This window comes from Marmota monax, unplaced genomic scaffold (genome assembly GCF_021218885.2).
Source record: "Marmota monax isolate L192 unplaced genomic scaffold, Marmota_monax_Labrador192_F-V1.1 WCK01_AAM20220418_F8-fsc00292, whole genome shotgun sequence".
NCBI classification, from domain to species: Eukaryota; Metazoa; Chordata; class Mammalia; order Rodentia; family Sciuridae; genus Marmota; species Marmota monax.
Window position 1 is genome coordinate 1044774 of NW_026692864.1, and position 23174 is coordinate 1067947.

At 48.8% G+C, this 23174-nt stretch overlaps 1 protein-coding gene and 1 non-coding gene across 6 annotated transcripts in view; both read right to left on the reverse strand.

Annotated features, from left to right (window-relative positions):
* Positions 1-1098: 1098 nt before the first annotated feature.
* The window catches only part of Rnf157 (ring finger protein 157), a 68996-nt gene continuing 46920 nt past the window's right edge, over positions 1099-23174 (reverse strand). For 2 of the 5 annotated variants that reach the window (XM_046449539.2, XM_058581005.1), the window contains exons 9-19: positions 20745-20816; positions 19352-19511; positions 19066-19178; positions 15739-15977; positions 14947-15055; positions 13312-13423; positions 12543-12715; positions 12239-12304; positions 11201-11261; positions 9414-9524; positions 1099-3539 (exon numbers count right to left, since the gene is read on the reverse strand). In XM_046449539.2, the coding sequence (XP_046305495.1) occupies positions 3418-3539; positions 9414-9524; positions 11201-11261; positions 12239-12304; positions 12543-12715; positions 13312-13423; positions 14947-15055; positions 15739-15977; positions 19066-19178; positions 19352-19511; positions 20745-20816 (1338 nt within the window). In that variant the 3' untranslated portion in view covers positions 1099-3417. Of the gene's footprint in view, positions 3540-5213; positions 5255-9413; positions 9525-11200; positions 11262-12238; positions 12305-12542; positions 12716-13311; positions 13424-14946; positions 15056-15738; positions 15978-19065; positions 19179-19351; positions 19512-20744; positions 20817-23174 lie in introns of all 5 variants that reach the window. The other 3 variants (XM_058581006.1, XM_046449542.2, XM_046449541.2) reach the window with 3 other exon arrangements.
* Positions 20489-20595, reverse strand: LOC124096101 (U6 spliceosomal RNA). Its single transcript, XR_006852779.1, has one exon. It is a non-coding gene; the product is annotated as a U6 spliceosomal RNA (small nuclear RNA).

The window sequence follows — 23174 nt, forward strand, 5'->3', positions numbered from 1 at the left end:
GGCATTAAGTAGCCGCTCCAAAGGCTTCTCCTGCTGCCATGGCGACGCTCCGCCCCTATAAACAGCTTCCGCCACTCCCATTGGCCAACACGTCACCAAGGAGACCGCGGGCCCTTGCTACTCTCTCTGGCGGCAACTCTCTCGGAGCTCGCTCCTTTGCCGCCCTCTCCCGCGCCACCCAGCCCCCTACCCGCCACCCCGTCCGAGATCGGCGCATTCCCGCCCGAGGGCCCCGCGCTGGGAACAGAATGGCGCGCGGCTCCTGCCCGAGGCCCCGGGAACCGCCTTCGTCCCCGTACCCGTCGAGTCTGGGCTGCTACGAGGCGTTGATGGCCCTGGGACCGAGCCCGGGGTTCCAGGGGCCAAGGCAGGGAGCAGGCTCAGGCTAGGGAACCGTATCCTTGGGGTTTTCTTTCCTCCCCTCTGGGCCGCGAGTGGCACTTTCTCAGGTTTCTGCGGCCTTTCCCTCGCTCTCGACCCTGAGTGTCCTCTCTGGTGCCCACAGCAGGTCTGACTCTCTGATGCCACCTGCCGCTCATATTCTCAAAACCTCCGCACCGCTCGCAGACACCAAGGCGGTAGGGTAATCCATTGTCTCCGGGTAAGCAGCTTCCTCCGTCTCAGATCCTCAGCAAGGCTCCCGAAAGCCCCCACATTCCAGAGGCACCTGCAAAGCAGGTGCCTGATAGCAGCAGAAAGCCAGTGGGTAAAAGTCACCAACTTGCCAAATTCTCCTAGTGGGGTCATTTGCCCAGTTATATTCACCATTTAAGTGATAGGAACCAAGACTAGGAGACACTGGGGATTAGCACTCCCTCTTCCCTCCCTCCTGTCCCCAGCTTTCCTACTCTTTAATTATTGAGGAGCTGCAGTGTTGGGAGTTCTCCGGTTTAAAGCAGCTCTACCTAGGAGTACAGAGATGGGGGCTGAAGGCTTGGTGCCCAGAAGGCCACGCAGAAAGCTAGACAGTGGGCTCCCACCCAGCAGCATGCCTCCCCTGCCCCTCTCTACTTCCAGATCCTCTCCAATAAACATTAAAGAGTACCTGAGGAACTCAGACCCACCACTGGCAAATGAGACTACTTGGTAGACAACAGCTCTCCTCCCCTTGTAAACAGTTTTATTCATGTTTAAAATCATGCAGCAATCCATAAATATTGCATTCTTGATGTCCCCACTGAAGTGTGCCCACAAGTGTACTCCAGAGTGAGGGGGGTACACAGATGGCACCAACAGCATCACACACACACACACACACACACACACGCACACACCAGGTGTGCAGGCCCTAAAGCAAAGTGAACAACTGGAATGCCTACAGGTGGTGAGACAGCGTAGTGTTTGGGTCCGTGCCCAGGAGTTGCCCCAGTGGGGGTATAAACTGGTGGGATGGAATTGAGTAGACGGCAAAAAAGCTCTGTGAGGAAACCAGGATCACCAAAGCACCTCAGAGCATGGGAAAATGCAGACCTAAATTAGTGTGTGCCTTCAGGGAGAAGCCAGGCCCTATTCCACTCTCTGGGCAAATGCTGATAAGGTGACTCCAGATGATTAGGGGAGGAGGGTGGCAGCTACCTGTCCCTGATCAGGCCAACTGAGGCCTACTCCTTTAGTTGGGCTGTTTCTGCTTGCCAAAATATGAGAACAAAGTTGGTGGTGGGGAGGAAACAGGAACTGAGCAACAAAGAGTAAAGGGCACTCTAGCCTGTGGTTGTCTCTGTGTGGAACTAGGTCTTCCTGGGAGAGGACCCAGTGCTTGCTGTGAGGGACAGACACTCTGGGAAGGGCTGCCAAAAATGGCTTCCATTGGCCACTGTTTACCTGAATCTCTTGCATCTCAGTTATTTGCCTAATCATTCCAGTTCACTCCACATTGCAACTTCTGCTGGCAAGAGGAGGGGGCTTTGTGTCCCCCGCCTCCCAAGGGAAGCACCCTGTTGCCTAGTTATACTTCAAGGAAATCTGAAAGTGGGCTTATTGCTCAACATAAATTGGCTTAAATTTTAAGTACAGAAGGGGCCACACTCTCTGCAGCCAGACAGAAGGTGCAAAGGACCTGCTGGGCACTGGGATTTCTTTTTTTCTTTTGGGAAAGCTCTTTTAGGATAACTGCAAATCCTAAAAGACAACCCATGCCAGTGGGCCCAGCCTAAGGCTCTCCCACATCTCATCCTCACAAATATTTGTGTTTCCCAAACAATCCCCTTTTCCAAAAACCAGTGGACAAGGCATCCAGACATCTGTTCGAGAATCACTGAGATGAGAAAGGTGTGTCACTCAACGGCTTCTGGGCCAGCCTCACTGGCAGGCTTTGTTTATGTGCTGATTAGAATAGTATCTCTAAATGGCCAATAAGCTTGTGGAGGCTCTACCTCCCCTTCACCTATCATGCTCAGAAACCTAGACAGCAGAGGAAAACACACAGGATGGGGAGGGTCCTGGACGTGAAAGCCCCAACATTGGCTCCCAGGCCACTGCCTGGTCTTAGCTCAAAGCTCTCCACCATTTCCTTTGGTGATCCTGGGCACCAGTTTGAGAACCACTGGTCCATATCTCAGCCTATTTTTTCAACTATTAAAAAAGGGGGTGGAGATGGGGGCAAGAGGCGTAAGATTCCCCAGTCACTCGGCTATAGTGAAGATGAAATAAGGTAAAGACAGTTCTAGCACTGTGCATATAGAGGTGGTCCAGAGACACGCTTCTTGAAATGTCACCTCTGGTGGAGTCCTAGGCCTTTCCTGCTGCACCTGATCAGAAGGCCTCTTGAAGGGTGATCATCATAACGAGGCTCTCAGATTCAGGGCCCCTTCTGAAGCAGACAGGCACATGAGGTGCAGGAGACAACTCTGCTACCAGAAGGAAGACCTGGTTTTTTAACCAGCCTCTGGATGCCACCATCTTCCTTGTCCTTGAGAAAGGAGCTCCTAATGCTTTGTGATGAAAACCACATACAATGCAAGATGGCCTCCCCTGACCACCATTGGTTATGAGGTGCCAGAGACTAGAAACTACCAGATGGGTGTTGGTAACAAAAGCTGCCCAAACTAAGTCTGCTTGATCTACCCCTGAAAGGAAAGAAATGCAGAACCACTAGCCCCAGGCTCTCGGCTCCACCTGCTGATCAGGTATAGCAGATGCAGTCCAGTCTCTACAAAGGGTCTCATGAGTTGGAGCTGCAGTTCTGCAGTTCATTGAGTGGCATCAGCTCACTGAGTAAGAAGGGCTTCCTGTCCCTTGTGAGAGGAAGGATCAGGGTTACAGGAGACAAGTAGTGGAAGGAGGAGTGGCCTGAACTCCACATCCAGCTTTCATGTGAGTATAAAAGTCCACACTGACGTGCAAGCCTGGGAGGCCAGTGGTCCAGTGAGGACGGATGGAATGCAAGGACAGGGGTGCCCAGGTACCAGGCAGGTGCTCTCAGACAGCCAAAGGACCCCAAACGCAGGCTCTGTTCTCGGGGTCCTCCAGGCTGCCAGATGATAAGCGCCGGTGCTGGATGTTCAGACGGCTGACAATGTTGTCATCTGACTGCCAGGTATCTGGAGAAGAAACATCAAAGGTTACAGGAGCCCATCCAGCCTTAGGCCAGGTCCACTTGGCATATCCAGTTGGGGAGCCTGGGAGTTTGATATGGAAGCTAGCAGGATGTATGTGCAAGTGTCAGAACACATGAGAAAGAACAGGGAGAAGCAGACGCTGACAATGTGGGAGAGCTGTTCCCGCCCCGGCAGGCCAGGTACAGTCACTACCATGGTGGCCCACAGACAGAGAGGGACATGACAGATGTTCCTTGTTTGTGAACTTACCCTAGGATCCACTTCGGTATGTTAATTATTTGGTTCTGGAGTTTGTCTATGTGTTGTGAGATAAGGGAAAAGAAACTGGGCCTAGCTATTTCCTAGGGCAGTCAGAAGTAGGGGCAGTGACGAGAGCACTTGTTCCAGCCCAAAAGTGCTTGCTGTGGGAGCGAGTGGGGAGCTGGAAGGGGCGGCTACCTGCAGGGTGCAAGGGACAGAAGGCACCGTGAGGCTCTGGCCACCCTCCCCCACCTCTGCTTTTCATCTCTTCCTGCACCAGAGCAGCAGCTGGTGCCATCAGCCCAGGAGACACTAGCTAGAGAGCTGCCCCTGCATCCTGGCTGAAACCCATTCCTGGCACCTCTGTGCACACATGCTAGTTGTGTACAACTTTAGTCACACGTACCTGGGCTTCACGCTTATGATGTATTAACTGGGTGGTCCTGAGCAGGCTTTTTTTTAAAAAATATATTTATTTTTAGTTGTAGATGAACACAATACCTTTGTTTATTTTTATGTGGTGCTGAGGATGGAACCCAGTGCCCCACACGTGCCAGGCGAGCACTCTGCGACTGAGCCCCAGCCCCAGGCCCCAGCCTTGGCTTTTTCATCTGCCATGTGGGAGGTAATGCTGCCCTCAGGTTTGCTGTGGGGACTGGGCACTGTCTGACTGGCAATATGTGCTCGAAACCAGCCCCCAGGCTTTGTTCAGATCACCCTCCTATCTCCCCTGCAAATAGGCTCTGCCTGTTCATCCCTTCAGGGCAGCTAGAGCCACCTTCACCCTTGGGATGAAGCCCTGCCCCTGGTGTTCAGTAAGGCCCTTTGTCCCATGGACCCTCTGGCCTCCCTCACAAGGCATCTCCCAGCTGGATGAGGCCCTGCTGGACTGAACCCCACTTCCCTCCTCACGCTGCGGAAACTACAGGCCCTTTTGCTCCTCCTCAGACATGAGCACCCTGGTGCTGGCCACGGCATATTCACCGTTGCACTCCAGAGCCCAGCATGGCACTTGGCCCATCAGAGGGCTCCTCGAGGGGTCAAGGCCAGCCAACTCTAGATGATGTCGGAGCCACTGACACATGGCTGGGGTCAGCCTAGAGTTTGGCCAGCTCAAGATATGAAACCCGTTAGTGGCAGAAACACTAGGATGAAGCAGGTATCGAGTGCTCATTCCCCAACGTGCCCTGGTGTGGTAGTCCATCCTGAGGACAACCTCAGCGAGTGGGCGTGAGCCCAGGGAGGGAGGGGAGTGAAGAGGAAGGGCTGAGCCTTTCCATGGGATCCAGCACCCATGAAGGTGCTTCTTCCCTCTAAGGCGGGCAGGAGGAATAGCAGGCAATACTGCCCATTCAGTTAGAAACCCCAAATAAAATGATTTGTTTGTTCATTTATATAATTTGGTAGATCTCATACCTATTCCTCAATGTTTATGGGGCAGGACTCCGGAACTGCGGCTGTTCAGTAGGAAAGACCAAAAGCAAATGGTAAACAAGAGAGAAGACACACATGCACGCACAAATAAAAACAGCAGCAGCCACACCACTACCACCGGCCACAGCTGCTGGCACAGCAGGAGACTGGGCCAGGAGGCTGCCAGAAGGCTGTCAGGGCTGAACTCACAGGAGTCTGTACAAGCTCTACCTTCTAGTAGCTTTAACCAGGGCTTCAAATCAGCTCCTTGTGGAACAGACTTGAGACTCAGACGAAGTCTCTGTGAGCAGGGGAGACGTGGCTGGAGAAAGAGGTGCCTTTCTCCTGGAAAGCCCCACTGCTGCCCCTCCCCAGTTCAGTCGGGGCAACCTGGCCACAGAGCAGACCCAAAGCTAAGGAAGACACCCTTTCCAGGGAGCCTCTGTGGCCTGCTGGATCCGGCCCACCCTCCAGCCAGCAAATGGAGCTTGGATACTTGACATCCCTTTGGAGGGCAAAGGTGCTTTCCATTCGCCTCCTATCTGGGGAACCAGAACTGGCGGAATGAAGAGACCTCTAGAGGCAGGTATGGGGAGCACTTGAGGGAGATCTGGCATCCCCTGTCCGGCCTCTACCAAGTCCTAATTACATTTTTTTCTTTTAAAAGATGGACACAATACCTTTATTTTTATGTGGTGCTGAGGATTGAACCCAGTGCCTCACATGTGCTAGGCGAGTGCTCTACCACTGAGCCCCAGCCCCCTAATTACATTTAAGGGTTGTGATAGTTCAATTGTCTTTGCAGCTTCTCTCCAAGGCAAAGAGAAACTTAGATTTTCCCTTAGTGTCCACAATGTGCAAACTTTCCTAGTAGCATCTTAGTCTTGGGTTATGAAGCCTAGAGAGAGGAGTGAATTGAATTCATGCCTTGATAAGATTTCATTGGACATGCCCACTCCAATACAATAATTTTAAAATTATATTTGTATTTCCATTTAAAAAACCCAAGTTGCCTTTGCCTTCTTCCTTGAGAGCTTGTATGGAGGTTCTAGAAGGGGAGTGCAGTTACTCATATACCCTTTTCTGCAGAAAGCTCCTCCTTTATTGGAGAAGTCATTCTCTTCGGCTGAGCACCCAGTTTTGGGACGGATGCACATGAAGTGGTGAGGCAGGAAGAGGACACCCGCCTAGCAGGTCAGACGAGCTGAATGGGCCCTGCAGTCCGTGAGGTGACAGATGTCACAGCCAGATTGCCCTCATATCCCTCTTTGCCTTTTCCTATCACATAGACTACTGAGAGCCTTTTCCCAGAACTGTCACCTGCTCCCATCACTCTCCTGCCACCTAGGGAATCTCCACTCACTTCCTTGGCACCATGTCAACTTCTCACAGCTATGCAGTTCTACTTTTACCACCTGTCAGCTCAGACTCCCATCTTGGAGAACTTTTCAGGAGCAATCTCAGGACATTGCCTTCCCCGGTGTGGAGAACCAGAAACCCTCTCTGAGTCTTGGGGTCCTAGAAGACCTGGAAGCTTCTTAGGGGAAGAGAAGCTAGACTTCCCAGGTGCCCACTAACCAAGCATGAGAAAAATGGTGAGGAGGTGTCTTTTGCAGAGCAGTGTGAGCATGGCACAGGGTGAGCACGGGTGCTCCCTGGGCTCCGCTCCCCACTGGACTTCCCTGGAGAGGCAGCATGCACTTGAAGAGGGAAGCAGACTCAGGCAGGGACCAGGGCATGGGAGGCAGTCTTGATGGGGAACATAGCCCGCAGGAACAGTGAGGAGCGGAGCCAGCCTGGGGGTGTCTGGTGGTAGGGTGGGAGTTTGAATGTAGACCGGAATGTGCACAGGCTCATTTAGACCATGGGGCCCAACAAAGTGAATTCTCCTGACTTTGACCCAACTGATACTTCCAGAGAATTTCCCAGCTCTTTGCTATAGGTGTGATGCTAACAGCAGAACCAGAGAAACATTTTGCCAAGGGAGAACATGCACCTTCCCCTCCCTACCTGATGCTTTGGACCTTTGCTAAGGACATGATGGACATTTACAGTACTTATTTATATCTGAGTCCCTCTCCCAACAGTTGCCATAGGTGTTTGATTTCATGTCTGGCCAAACTGTGAACCCGGTTTAATCTTAAAACTGCTGGCTCTAGAAGTGACCATGAGGAACCCCAGGGCTGCTTCCTTCTGCCCTGGTCTTGCTGCCCTCCCACAATCCCGGAAGGGAATAAACATTGATGAACAGGTTGGTCAGAGGAAGTTAGGAAGAAGGAGCACAAAGAATAGGCTCAGTTTCTACCAGCACTATTGGTTCAAACAATTCATAGCAGCTCCCTCTGCCAAGAAACAGGGGTGTGTATGGGAGCCTTGGAGGGGTGCTGGCTGGCAGAGAGCTGCCAGAGACAGAGCTAGGCAGAGGTACCATCCTCACCCGACTATGGACCGAGGATGCCAGTGAAAAACAAATCCTTCCCACAAATCTTCACCAATGAAGCATGCCCATTTATGTGGAACAGAAATGCATTCTCACAAATATTTTTTTCTTGGAAAATCTTACTGTATTGAATACAGGTCCTCCCTGGTTAGGAAAAGAAACCTTGTCTACAACCCTAAGCGAGAGCCCTCAATGTGCGCACGCCAGCAAGCTTGGTGTTGGGCTGAGCAGAGGCAGGGAGGACAGTGCTGGCACAGAATGAACATGAACTTTCACAGTCAGGTAACGTAAATGAGTTAAAAAAATAAACAAACCAGACGGACAGATCTACATTTGGCAAAAAGACATGAAACACAAACGGACAGACAGAAGCAAGGTTAGGAGTGGGAGGGTAGGGAGTGAGTGAGCCCTGGTCCCAAGCAGCTCCAGTCCAGGCCTAACTGGGCAGGAGGCGGGCCATGTGGGTCAATGCTCCTCCTCATGCTCAGGCTGGAAGGGGGTTTGCCCTGGGCCTGTGCAGGAGAAGCAGGAGAACGGATACTGCCTCTTGGGGCCTCACTATGGATTAAGAGACCCGGCAGTATCCTTAGACAAACTAAATAGAGAATGATCAAAGTGCCCTTTGGAAGGCTGGAGAAAGTATCTCCGAGAATTCTGGCTTCCCCCACCACAAGCTAGTGTGGGGCCAGCACCTGCTGGGGCCGCGTCTGGCACAGGCTGATGGAGAGTGGCAACCACAGGAGGCCGTGCGGCTGCAACACCTCCAGCCACTTCGCTGAGCGAGTAAAGCACTGGACCCAGGTGTGGTGGTTCTGAAGCTGAAGCAGGGATGCTGGAGAAGACTGTAAATAGCACAGTGTGAAGGGCCTCTCTGCAGTGAGACCAGGAGGGGCCATCAGACCTGGCCACTTAGGCAGGACTCGGCTTTTAGAGGAGTGTTCTTGGAGCCCTTGAATAAGCACATGGAGGTCAGTGCTCAAAGTGTGATTAACAAAGTTGCTTTATACAGAATTATCCTAGACTCCATTTAATATCCTGTAAAGAAATAGGGGAATACTCACTAATACTGACTAATTTTTTTTTTTTTTTTTTTTTTTTTTACAGAGCTAGGGATTGAACCCAGGGCCTCACACTTGCTAGACAAGTGCTCCACCATTGAGCTGTATCCCTAGCACTTCCTGATCAAACTTAAAGTTAGGGCTCCAGGGAGCAGAGTTACCCCCTACTCCTGGCCCCTCCTTTGGAATCCAAATCATATGTGAGATGCAGCTGGTAACCTACAGCTCAGTGGATCAGAGAGCCATTTGTTGGCCTATAAATTGCTGACTGTCAAATTCCCTTTGGATCCTAACTCAGACGTGTCCTCTGAGGAGCTATGACTTCACTTTTAAAGAGCTCCGGCTCTCTTTCTGGGACCTTCATGGAGAGTAGTTGGCTGCCTAAACTTCCTGCTGATGAAAACAAGATAGGCCACCTGACATGGCATCTGCAAGATCACGATGGAGGGTCATGGTTAGGTCAAATTGTAAGAAGAGGACTTTTTGCTCCTTTCTTCCTATCCCAGTATTCTCAGAGCAGGAGTCACTCTTTGCAAAAAACTCAAGGGCTCTTCAGAGGCCTTCTCACTTCCTCTCAGAACCTTAGCACACCCCAAGCCTTGGCAGGAACTGCAGGGCAGGAGTCGGGTGTACCAAGGGTGGGAGCAGGGGTAAGAGCAGAGGGATGTCTCCCACCAAGTTCATGTTCAGCAGACTGCCACTCACCGGGTAAGCAGACCTCAGAGCACAGCTTATTGTCCAGTGCTTTCACGCTTGCGATGTCAAAGTCATTGTTATTGTCACACTCCATACCTAGAAATGCGCATGTCCTCTGGCCTGTAAGGGAGTTAATGCAGTTAGAGAGGGGCTGGCTGTGTTTTTCTCTGCTTTGCTGTCCTTAAAATAAAAATCTTAAGGATGGAGACAAAAAATAAAATCATATGTTAAAAAAAAGACATTAATTAAGTGGGTAAAGAGCAGACAAAAAAAGGAATCAAATCGTGTGGGCATGTCTGGGTTCTCGCACCATCCTGATTTGTTTCCCTCATTGGCCCCTTTCTAGCTCTGCTCCCTAAGAATTCAGATCACTGCAGAGGGCTGTGGGACACAGGCTCTGCAGAGACCACCATGGAGGGCAGCTGTGCCCAGGCCAAGCTGCTGACACTGTGGCTGGCAGAAGCTGGAGAAAGCCAGGGACAGTACTCTGCTCATGCCTGTGGCTATCTTGGGTCCAAGCGGGGTGTGTTTATGACCACAAGGCTCTGCAAAATGATAAACACATAAAACAACAACTAAAGGGCTTAGCATCCATAATTTTGCATTTCAAATCAGAATGACCACATTCACAAAATTATGATTTACTCTCTTGCAGGACTAAAGTCTTTGAGTATGTTTTCAGTGACTGCCTAGAAACCTACAGACATGTAAGAGGGGACGGGAAAGTTCTAGAAGAGATTTTTGTGAACTACCTTTTTTTTCCCTTGGTGAAAAGAAGAGAAGAAAACATAAACCCACTGTGTGGGGTTCAGAATATCAGGTGGAAAAAACCTAGCCACCCTGTACTCCTTAGAAGCAAATATTCTTTGAGAGAACCATCACCCAGGGCGACTCTAGAGCCTGAGGCAGGTGAAGCTGCAAGCCCTAGGCTGGAATGCAGGAGGGGAGGGTGCCAGTCTCTGAAAGGGCCTCTCCTTAAGCTCTTGTGAGGTGGGACCTGTCCAGTCTGCAGCACACCCCTGACACACTGAAGCAATGGCCAGCACTAAAGCAGAAGCAACGAGGATGGCAGGTGTGGTACGACTGCTTCCAAGCCATGGCACACGTGTGCTCAGGAGGTGCCCCAGAGCAGAGGGGACGGCAGCTTGGCTCCTATGACAAGTTTTGTGACTTTCCCAGCACCCCCTCTTCTTCCTTGCCTTTACTCCTTTACTTCTAGCCTTGCTGGAAACCAACTCTTCCAAATGAAGACAAAATTGAAGCCTGGGTTACAGTGAAGCCATCACCACGGCAGCCTGGGAAGCACTCACCTAGGCTGAGCTGCTGAAGAAACTGGCCTTTCCTCAGCCACACACGTCACGTCACGTGTCTGCTGCCTCCTGAGGGCTCCCTCACAGTAACACCAGATATTTTCTCCACTAAAGTGAAGCCAGGCAGGTGGCCAAACAGTCCTGCCTCCCAAGAAGGAGGCGCTGCTCCTGCTGTTCTACTTGAGGGCTGCTAGGGCAGCTCCCGGGCTCAGCTGGAGAGCTGAGGAGGTAGGTAAGGGAGTGGCCAAGAAGCCACAGGGCCCATCCAGAACCGGGTGTGTCTTCTGCAGCATCCTCATCCTGACTCCAAGCAAGAGCTAGGAAGGTCACTGAGATCAATGATACCCTGCTTGCCTTGATATTACCCTCAGGAAGACAAATGTTTTCCTAACAGCCACAGAGCTGAGCACTGCTGCCAAGTTCCCCTTCCTTTATCCCTTAGGGAACACCCAGGAAAGAAACAGCATGTGGACGCATAGGACCAACCAGGTCTTTTACCATCTTCTTGCATTGGAGATCCATCCTCTTCCTCTATGACGTCATTTCCCTAAGACAGAAGGAAGTCTTCATAAGTCTACGAAGCAGTCAGAGGAATATAGCAATTGGCTAAAGTCAGAATTAGGCATCCGTATCTAACTCCTGGCCATGTCCACAGTGCACATTTCCCACCCTCATTTAACGTGCTGAAGAGGCCTGGGGAGCTAGATCAGCCTGTGGAATGTACACTCAGGTATATACTCAGGATGGTCCATTAGGAATACCCTTGTAAACAGCTTAGTTGGCACTCTTTAAGGTGAAAATAAAAGTTGTTAAATAAAAAAGCAAATCATGGAGGAATCAAAACTTTCAGACGCCTCTTAGACTCCCATATCCCATCCTGAAGCCCTTTGAAAGAATCTGGCTCTAGAACCGTGAAGCCTGGGACCTGCTGAAGTCAGGGCATGCCCCAGCTGCACTTCAATCCTGTCTGTCCCAGGATGGGCTCTTGGAGGGGGAACTGGGAGTGGGGCGGGTGGAAACCTCTCCACTCAGGTCTATATGTGCCTGTGTCAGATGCAGCCCAGCCTCTGTGCAAATGCTCACACATTTCCCAGGCCCAGGGTCTAGCATGGAAAGGTCCCTCTTGAGCTCACTCCACACTATCACACTGGTGCACCCTGCCAACTGACCAGAGTGTGTGCTGCTCTTACCTCTACCCACATTCTACTTCTTTTTCTTTTGTGGTACTGGAGATTGAACCCAGGGTGCTCTACTACTGAGTCACGTCCCCCGCCCTTTTTAGTTTTTACTTTTCAGATGGGGTCTTGCTAACTTTCCCAGGCTGACCTCAAACTTTTGATCCCCCTGCCTGTCTTCTGAGTACCTGTAAAGGCACTGCACTGGTACCAATATTCCACTCTGACTGATCTAGGTGTGCCACCTGGGAAGGCTCCTTCAGTGCCCCGTCTTCCCCCACCCCATCCCCAGCCAACAGCAGCAGTTCTGGCTGAGAGGAGAGTTGCCACTGTCTGCCCTCTGGATTACCTCTGCATCCTGCTCTCCTGCTGGGAGGCCAGCAAAATTGCTATCTGGAGACTCTGCTGCCATCCCCTGCAAAAGAGCAACAAAGCCCAAGGACACAGTATGGGTCTTCATGACAGCAAAACCAAGCCCAAGCCCTCCTTAGCACAAAAATGGCGGCAGACAGGAGTCTGGCCTAAGGGAATGCCACCCTGCCCTCAGTGCTGGGGGCTTGGCAGCTGGTTCTGGCACAGCCAAAGTAGTCTCTTAAGCTACTTTGGACATATGTGCAGACAGCATCAAGGCAATTCAAGTGTCCCCCCCTTACCTCTCCTTCTTCTGAGGGGACCCTGCTGGCAGCCCGGGGGGAAGGAAGGGCTTCTCCCTCCTCTTCAGTGCCAGGAGCGATGTAGGAGCCAGACATGGAGGAGACTGTGTCGGTGCTGATCTGGGAGGACGCCATGGACATGACTGACTGGGCCAGGCTGCTACTGGCAGGGTCTTTGGAAACAGGAGTTGGAGGAGGGAGACGGAAGTCAAATTTACTAAGAAGCAGAACTCCCTCTCTCTGTGCTCAGGCATGGGGAACACAAGGGCTCCTTTGCCTTCCCCTGAAAGGTTCTCTCTCTCTCTCTCTCTCCCTCCCTCCCTCCTTCTCTCTCTCTCTCTCTCTCTCTCTCTCTCTCTCTCTCTCTCTCTCTCCATCATACTGGGGATTGAACCCAGACCCAGATGCACTTAACTACTGAGCTATATCCCCAGCCCTTTTTATTTTGAAACAGGGTCTTGGCTAAGTTGCTTAGCGCACCACTAAATTGCTGAGGCTGACCTTGAACTTGAAGCCTCCTGCCCCAGCCTCCAAAAAGAGTCACTGGGATTACAGCTATGTGCCACAAAGCCCAGCTGCTCTTTTTAGAGCATCCTCATGGACCAGGATTTGCTTTCTCCCATCACAGTGAGAAGACCCTCCCATAGCTCACGGTAGGAACAAGAGCCCTTCTCTAGCTCAGGCCTCCACGAGCTGCTCCCACCCCCAAAGAAGTGCTGGGACAGCTGCGGACTAAGTGGGGGACACACGCAGCTGCTCCCTTATGTACCTTCGGGGGAGGAAATGGTGGAAGACAGTGGCGTCCCTGTGCAGGATGACTGGTCAACAGCCCCCGAAGATGACAGAGTGAGATTCTCACTTTCTGGAGTGACAGCACATTCCTGGGAATGGGGGACATAACAGGACATGGAGCAAGCACAAGTCAGGCACATTGGAAGAAGGGGTCAAAAGCAGAAAGGGGACACTGGGAAGGACAAGGTCGATGCAGCACTGGGGCTTCTCTTCTGTCAACACTCCTCCTCAGTCAGGTCCTGGAGTGACTGTCTCCCAGGGGAGGTGTAACTTCCGTCAGCACCTTCTGCCTGAGGCCCAGCATCTGCTGGGGCCACACAAAGACTGCAGCTCCAGTGACACAGGTCACCCAGCCAGCAACTGTGACATGGGGACACCCCCAGTTTCCCCAGGATCATGAAGAGCTTTCTTTCAGATGGGAAAGAACACAAAGCCGGTAGGGGCCTCACTGCCAGAAAGACATCTCATAAATATCCCGTAAGTTCCTAAGTTCCGCCAATTAATCTGAAGCTGACGTCGCCTCTGTTCTCCACCAGTCGTGGGCACACAGCCTCTCCTTCCCAGGCAAATGCAGATTCTCTGCCTGTTCCCCGTGCTCCATTTCCTCTTCTCCAGGTGGCCTTCTTTCATCTGGGCTCAGGCCTGGGCTACTGAGCTGCTTCCTGGCTCTGCATCTCCTGGCTGATCCATGAACTCTCACTGTATTCCTGGCCTCTTCCAAGCCTCCATGAGAATGTTTTTCTTCCTTTTCTCTCATGTCTAAAAATGTTCAAGATTCAACTCAAATGACCTCTCTACTGTTGCTTCTGATCTCCTCCATTTAACAAACTTGTGTAGATCTCCACAATGACATTTTATGGTCCCTGTTTTGGGTGCTCTTCATTTTTACAGCAAAGGTACATCTCAGCAGCAAATGCTTCCTGGGCAGTGACAATGTGCCAGATATCATGCTGGTATTCGATACCTGTGCTGCCTCACCTGGATCTGAGCTCCTGCAGACAAGGGCACCTTATTGTCTTTGAAGTCCCCCATACACTGAGCTCAGTACCCTCAACAGTGTTGGCTAATAAACTGTGAAGTGAACTCTTAGCAGGGACTTTGGGACACACAGGGTAGAAAGTTCCAGTCTTCTGCCACTTCTGGTCAATCTTCCAGTGCTTTGAGAGCCTAGGACCCTCTTCTGAGGCCTCTGGGCATCTTGATCTCCCCTGCTTTTGTCCCTGCTCCTGGACCACTGTTTAAAGGGAAACCTCATTTCCAGTCTCCACACCCTGTTCCTCATCCAGCATTCTGGTCTCCATCACCACCGGCACATGTACTTCTCTTACTCAGCCATCTGTGCCCATCCCTACCCCAACTCTGAAAAGACCCAGTGTCATGAGGACAGGGGCTTTTGGGGCTTCCCCACTGCTGCTATATCTTCAGCACACACTAGGGAGTACACAGGCTTGACACGTTGTGAATTCATGAATCTCAGGGAACCTTTGCAGCTGCTGATTCCTTCAAGGGTGGTGACGGTATCTGATGAATAACGAAGGCAGGGACCCGAGGAGCCAGGGACTATAGGCAGGAGGACAGGGATTGGTGGCCATAACCCAGGGAAAGAAATTACCTCTCCGGGGTGCTGGGCTGATGGTCTCTGAGACATCTGAGTCTCTGACTCGCTGCAAGAGCGCTCATCGTCTTCTTCATGCAGCACGGAAGAATTCTGAGAAATGGACCTGTAAAAGTGCAGAAGACAAGCAGCGGACTCTAATATCCACTCAGAGACCAGGGAGCTGCCTACACTCCTCCTACCAGACTCCTCAGGAAGAGGACCACCAGGAGCACCTTGCTGCTCTGCCATCTGGAGCAACGAGGGGTGGGAGGAGCCCCCGGGGGAGATGGAAACCTCTTCTGCCTTTGGCTTCCTCAGGGACTTGCTGTTTGAATTTGAGGAAGACCACTGAAGTCGCCAGGGTCTCAATACTTTCATTTGTAAAAACACCTTCCTTACTCAGCTGCAGAGACATGTTGTGATTGTACCCCACTGAGTTCAAATGCTTAAGTGACACTGTCAGGAGGTTCCCTCAGTCTTCAGACTGACCCATGCTCCCCTGGAGCCTCAGAGACCCTGTCCAATGTACATCCTCTTCCCTGACCCCAGGCCCTCCCTGCCAAAAAAACCACATGACAAGTGTGTCTAATGGGAATTGTCCCAAGGACTCACACACGTTTTATTTCCATCTCTTAGGGATGGCGTAACTTCCCCCAAAGCCTCCCCTCAGGTCTTCCATGACACTGGCAACTCTGGGAAGAGCAGGAGGGCTGACCATGCCCTGGAGCCCATGAAACGACCAGCGCGAAGAGGGAGTGGGTGGACGCATCTCATAGAGGACCAGGGCAACACTGGGGATCTACTCACTTGGAGAGACTCCTTTTGAGCTTGAGTCCTTGGCCGCTGCAATCAGATAAGCGGTCCAGTGGGGAGAGTGTCCTGACGGGGGGAAGGTGGCCATCACTACCATAAGAAGGCAGCATTCCTGAGAGGTGGCCATCTCCAAGTACATGAAGTGGGGGTACTGCTGGAGATGGGGTGAGGGGCCCATTGAGGGCCTCCAGAAGAGACACCACTTCGTAACCTGGTGGAATATTCTCTGAGGACTAGGAGAATGAGAAACAGGAGGAAAAAGGAATTAATGACTTTTTGTTTTATGGAATTATTATGTTTCCTAATTGATGCTAAAAAAAAAATCTTCTTTACATATGGTTTGGTGGGTCTGGTAAGAAAAATTCTTATGCCTGTTTACATAGAAAAGACAGAAAGTCAAAGAACCACAGGCTCCTAGCCTGCTCAGGGGTGAATTTTTTCTTAGTAATTTCTATTTTTTTCAGGGACAGAAATAAGTACTCAGTAGAGGAAATTTGGAACATATATCAAAGCAAGAAAAAAATCACTACTAATCAATTACCCAATCAATTACCCAAGGTAACTTTTGTTAGCATTCTAGTATATATTCTCCCATTTACATAGTTATGATCAATCTGTAAGTGACAATTTTATATTCTGCTTATTTACAGAACATAGATATTTCTCTGTGGTTTTGAAACTTCTTCAGCTACATTCCCTTGTTTCCTCCTATAAGTGCTGGGTATTTAAATATGCTTAAGGCATCCTAGAGAAAACAAGGTTCTAACAAACATTCTTGTATATGAATCTTTTTCAGTGCTGGGGATGTGACTCAGTGACAGGGCATTTGCCTGGCATGTACAAGACCCTGGGTTTGATCTCCAGCACTATAAAACAAAACAAAACAAAACATCTTTTTCAGATTATTTTCTTGGTATGAAACCCTTAGACCTTAGATTACTAAGTATAAATGTTTTAAAATCTTTTAATATATATAGGTGCTTTGTTTTGTTTTCTTCTAATTATACTCCTATAGACAGTACAAAAACCTATTTTATTGATTCTTTGCCAGCACATAGAGTATCTTTTATTTATTTATTTTTTAGTTTTAGGTGGACACAATGTCTTTTTTTTTAAAATTTGTCTTAATTAGTTACACATGACAGTACAATGATCTTGACATATCATACATTTGAGTCAGATGGGATATAATTTCTCATTTTTCTGAGTGTACAGGTTGCAGAATCACATTGGTCATGCAGTCACGTATATACCCACAGCAATAATAAAGACTATTTTATTCTGCTGTCCTTCCCTTCCCCCCATCCCCTCCCCTCCCCTCCCATCACTTCTATCTACCCAATCTAATGTGACCCACTTCTTTTTTTTCCCCCCTCACATCGTCATACCTGTATTCTGTATAAGGATGAGGGTCTCCTTCCACCTTCCATACAATTCCCCTTCTCCCTCCCTTTCCCTCCTACCTCTCTTCCCTATCTAGAGGTAATCTTCTTCTCATGCTCTTCCTCCCTACTCCATTTTGGGTCACCCTCCCTTATATCAGAGAAGACATTCGGCATTTGTTTTTTTGGGATTGGCTAACTTCACTTAGCATAATCTGTTCTAATGCCATCCATTTCCCTGCAAATGCCATGATCTTGTTATTTTTTAGTGCTGAGTAATATTCCATTGTGTATAAATGCCACAATTTTTTTATCCATTCATTTATTGAAGGGCATCTGGGTTGGCTCCACAGTCTAGCTATTAAGAATTGTTCTGCTATAAACATTGATGTGGGCTGTGGACACATTATCTTTATTTTACATTTATGTAGTGCTGAGGATCGAACCCAGTGCCTTGTGCATGCTAGGCGATCACTCTACCAATGAGCCACAACCCTAGCCCCACACAGAGTATCTTTAAAAAGGAAAGTTTTGGAGTTCTAAAGGTGAGAAATGGTATACTATTTTAACTTACATGGTATTGATTTTAAATGTGGCTCAATTTTTTTCTTGTGAGGCTAGGGGTCACACTCAGAGCCTCATACATGCAAGACAAGTGCTCATCCGCTGAGCTATATCCAAGTCCTTCATATTTTTAATTTTTTTGTGGTACTGGGGATTTAATCCAGATGCTTTACCACCAAGCTATATTCCCAGTACTTTTTAGTTTTTATTTTGAGGTAGGGTCTCACAAAATTGCCTAAGCTGGCCTAGAACTTACAATCCTCCTACCTCAGCCTCCAGAGCTGCTGGGATCACAGGTGTGTGACACCACACCTAGTTTGAACTTTTAAAAGGTTATTGTTAACCAGCTTTATTACCTCTCTTAAGAATTTTTTGTTTAGCTGGGCATGGTGGCACATACCTTTAATCCCATGACTCAGGAGGCTAAGTAAGGCAGGAGGATTGCAAGTTGAGGACAGCCTCAGCAACTTAGCCTCTATGCTTGACTAGGGTTTTTTTTTTTTTTTTCTTTAAATAATTTGTTCTTTGATTTTTAATTCCGGTCAATTTTTACAAACTTAAGTTTTAAATGTTTTATGTGGACAAAGCTATGGATTCTTTTTTTGTAGTTTTCTACTGCTTGCAAACTCAGAGTCCTCTCCATCTCAAGTCAACTAAATAATCATCTACAATTCATTCTATGTTTTGTTCAGTTTGCTTTTAACATAGTTAACTAATTGCTCCATCTTGAATTTGTTATTTGGTAAGAATTAAAGCACTAAACTGATTTTTTCTCCCTAAGTAGCTAACTAATTATCCCAGGACCATTCACTGAATAATGAATCTCTCCGATCACTGGGTTAATCTAAAGAGAGTCCTATCTGCTGTTCATAATTGCAAAATTGGAAGTTTACCCTAATGCTATCAATTACATATGACACTGAGGTCAATTACTTTGTCTACTTGGCTCCTAAATCACTGAAGCCATAAAATGGGATAAAGAAAAAGTTACTTCTCCAAGGATTCAAATAAGATAGTAAGGTGCATTCAAATTCAGAACAATCACCCCCTTGTTTCTGCTCAGGGGAGTTCCAGAGTGGACCCCCCTGGAGCACTCTGCAAGCAGATGGCACTAGGAATGTAAATAAAACTGGACACCACGTTCCCAAGGAGGAAAGGGAGATTTTAGTGACCAGTATTCAACTTTCTGTCACCTTAACGCTGGTTGGCTAGTTCAGCCTGACACGACCTCAGCCAGCCCACTAAATTCTCTGGCATCCCCAGGCTTAACGCCTTGCTACAATGCCATGTAGAGGAGGGTGAAATGTTAAAAAAAAAAAAAAAAGACTCTAGAGAACTCTGGCTTCAGAGCGGCCGTGGCTCTGAGCCCACTTACTGAATGCTCTTCAGAGTCAGATGTCTGGGAAGAGATGATGGGGTTAAAGCTGGTGGGGGACAAGGGGCCCAATTTTTTCCTCATGGCTCGAATCTGAAGCAGTGCCCGGAAGGCTGTGGAGAAGGAAGCAGGCAATCAGGACATCCTGCTGCAGGATCAGGATGAGCCAGGACCAGGCAGAAACCACACCGAGCCCAGGTCTGCCAACCCAGTAGCAGCATGTGCTGTGCTGCTCTGTGACCAACCTCCCAGCCCAGCCCTCTCACACTCCCCTGCTGGGGCTTACGGAGCCGGCAGATGGGGCAGTTGTTGGCTTGGTAGCGCAGGGTGTCTGCACAGGTGTTACAGAGGCAGAGGTGGCGGCAGGGCAGGATCAAGGTGTCCCGGACATCCGAGAGACACACCACACACTCAGCACTGTTGTCGCTCACTTCGTCCTCAGCCACCTGCGAGGGAGACAGAAATTCAGCCACAAGGCCCTAGACGTCACTGACAAGGCAGGCCGGGGGCTGAAGAGCTGAGGCAAGCATGAGGACGAGGTCCACGCTGACCCTGGACTTCACAAGCTGAGTCCTGCTGCTTTTGGGGGGGCTGGTTATCTGAAGCGGAGAGACCAGGACTTACCACCTAGCTCAAGCCCTGAGGCCAGCTTTGGCCCTGTGACGCCTGAACTGAAGGGACCTAGGTGAAAGGCAATAAAGACCCTCATGGAAAACGTTCAAGAGCCACAGAGCACCAGGACAAATCCAGACCAGCCTCTTCCTCCCGCTTCCGAAGTGACAGAAGCATAATGATCTGAAATGAGGAAGAGGAAATCCTCTTCTAGGGCCTGACTGACTCCATGGTGTGGCTCACTGAATTCCTCCATCTTGGCTGCATCTGAGAGCTGTGGCCCTGCCTTCCAGAAGGGGACGTTCAGAGTTTTGGACACAACTTATCTTAGAATCTTTTTTTTAAATGAAAGTGTTTATAACATAACATTTATTTTTTTATCTATTCATCTTTTTTAGTTGTAGATAAATACAATACCTTCATTTTGTTTATTTTTATGTGGTTTGGGGAGCGGACCCAGTGCCTCAAGCATGCTAGGCAAGCGCTCCACCACTGAGCCACAACCCTGGCCCCATAACATTTATTTACTTTTTATTTTTTTTTAATTTTTTATTGTTGGTTGTTCAAAACATTACAAATTTCTTGATATATCATATTTCACACTTTGATTCAAGTGGGTTATGAACTCCCATTTTTACCCCATATACAGATTGCAGAATCACATCAGTTACACATCCATTGATTTACATATTGCCATACTAGTGTCTGTTGTGTTCTGCTGCCTTTCCTATCCTCTACTATCCCCCCTCCCCTCCCCTCCCCTCCCCTCCCCTCTTCTCTCTCTACCCCCTCTACTGTCATTCATTTCTCAAAAAATATGAAACGCTTCACGAATTTGCGTGTCATCCTTGCGCAGGGGCCATGCTAATCTTCTCTGTATCGTTCCAATTTTAGTATATGTGCTGCCGAAGCAAGCACTTATTTACTTTTTAAAAATATTTTTTAGTTGTAGATGGACATAATACTTTAATTAATTAATTAATTAATTTATTTTTATGTGGTGCTGAGCATGGAATCCAGTGCCTCACACGTGCCAGGCAAGCGCTCTCTCACTGAGCGGCCCTTACCTTAGAATCTTGTGTGTTGTACTTGTTTTCAATTCCATAGATCTCCTGAAGAAGGTAGCTGACCCCATCTACCTGAACAGCAAACGGAGATGTTCAAGGACAGGCTGACCCCACTGGGAGACAGCGTAGGAGCCCCCACCCCCCATCCCAGGAACCCAGGACTACCGCTTCACAATGAAGGAACTCGCAGGCCTGTACAAATAAAAGATGTATTTATTTACTTCTGTTTTCTCTTTGAGAGGGGAAAGAAAATTGAGTGTTTAATTCACCCACCATTATATACAACAGGGAACATAAAATTTCACCATTACTAAAATAATATTTGTACGTGGCTCACTATTGTGGGCAGTCGAGAAAGGATATGCCTCAAAATATAAGCACTAGCTATGTAAGGAAAGTGAGTTCAGACATACAAATAAAGGAACAGAAGAGAGAAAGAAAGAAGAAATGGGCAAGGAAAAAGAGGGAGACAGAAAAATGCACATGAAAGGGAGGTGTAGACTTGAAGGAGGGGCTGGGCACACCCCTCCAGCCAGAGCCACCCCTTTCCTACCCTGCAGCAAGATCATCCCCTTGGTCCTGTTTCTTTTCTCCCTTCTGTTTCTTCTTTTTGGTAGTAGGGATTGAACCCAGGGCCTCATGCATGTTACACCATGTCAGACACTTGTGGGAGTGCTCTACCCTGAGCTACCCCAGTCCTTGGTCCTGCTTCTTTTCTTTCTTTGTTTAGAAAAAGGAATAGGAATGGGCCACGTGTGGTGGCCACGCCTATAATCTCAGTGGTCTGGGAGGCTGAAGCAGGAGGATCGCAAGTTCAAAGTCAACCTCAGCAACTTAGTGAGGCCCTGTCTCAAAAAAAAAAAAAAGGGGGGGCTGGGCATGTGGCTCAGTGGTTGAGCACCCCTGGGTTCAATCCCCTACCAAAAAAAAAGAAAGAAAGGAGTAGGATTTATCCAAATGTGAAGAATCGAAACACAACTCTTCAGAGACAAGAGGGCACCCTATACCAGGTTACCTGTCCTGTTTTAATTTCTTTTTTTGTATGGCAAAGTTTTTACTTTTAAATGATTAGTACACCAAATAATAACATGTAACAAGTTCTTGAGTCCTATCATCTAATAATTTTGATGAAAATAAACTAATAGCAGCCCAGAGAAGTCTGTTAGTATTCACTGCTCTAACCCTTAGTCAAAATGGACAACTTTAAGGCTGGATGCTGCTTTAGACAAGTTACAAATAACTATTTATGACTTTTTCATAGATAAAGCCTTTGCCTGTCCTGTTTCTTAGAACCCTGTCTGCCAACACTCAATCCTGCTTCCTCTAGCCGGGGCTACGTCAGTGCCTTGGGTAGTCCTTCCTTTAGTCCTTTAGGCGCCCACTCCTCTCTCCTGCCTCCCTTCACCTCTGCGCCCAGCACACAGATGAGGAACCCGTCTCTGACTTCACATCTCACGCTTCAGCTGCACGGGCTGTTGCTAACGCAAATCTAACAACAGGAAGATAGATAAAACATCTTCCTTTAGCTACTCTAGCCTTTTCATCAAACCCAGGCCTCCTAGAGAAACTGGCCTTCCCATGAAGCAACTCACCACGCTGGGGCTGCCCAGGTGCTGCCTCGGGCTCAGGATCTGTGACTCCTCTGCCTCTAAAACTTGTTTTAACCCTGTGGTGATCATACTGAAGAGAACACAATCAACCAGTTTACACTAAGGTACTACTGGGTACTATTGACCTCATTAAAAGAGGGGCGAGTATCTAATCCAAAAGCATGAGTACTTGAGAATTTCAGATATCTATCAGCTATCTGCAGAGCAGCCTTTCTATATACCTCAACCAAGGCCAGCCCTGACTTCCACCTGCCACTCGTCCTTGCCAATGCCTTTGGTACCTGCCTCCCTTCCCTCGATGACACCTCCTACTACCTCTGCATGTGGTGGGGCGTAGGCCTCTTGGCAAACTGAATTTTAGAATAGGAATGGTGGGATGAATTCAGCCAAGGGCTCCGGTTGGCTCTGAATTGGACCCTAATACATTATCCTTTTCTTGAAATGTTTCTTACTCTGGCATTTTAAATACAAAGAGTTGTCCCTAAACCTGATGTCAGGAGACAAATCTTGTCCTTTCACTGCTTAAATCCTTTGCTCTTTGCTCAGATAACTGCTGCCTAAACACTAACAAATCTGGAACACTATAGATACCAAAAACCAGTATTCCTTCCAGGACACCCAAGTGGTTTCTAACAATAAAAAGAACTCCCTCTTTCCTCCCTTCCTTCTTTAAATCAAAGAAAGGGAAGAGTGAAAGAAAAATGCTAAAACCAGAAAAGAAGCCAGGTGCAGTGGCGCACGCCTATAATCCCAGCGGCTCAAGAGTCTGAGGCAGGAGGATGGCGTTCAAAGCCAGCCTCAGCAAAAGCAAGGTGCTAAG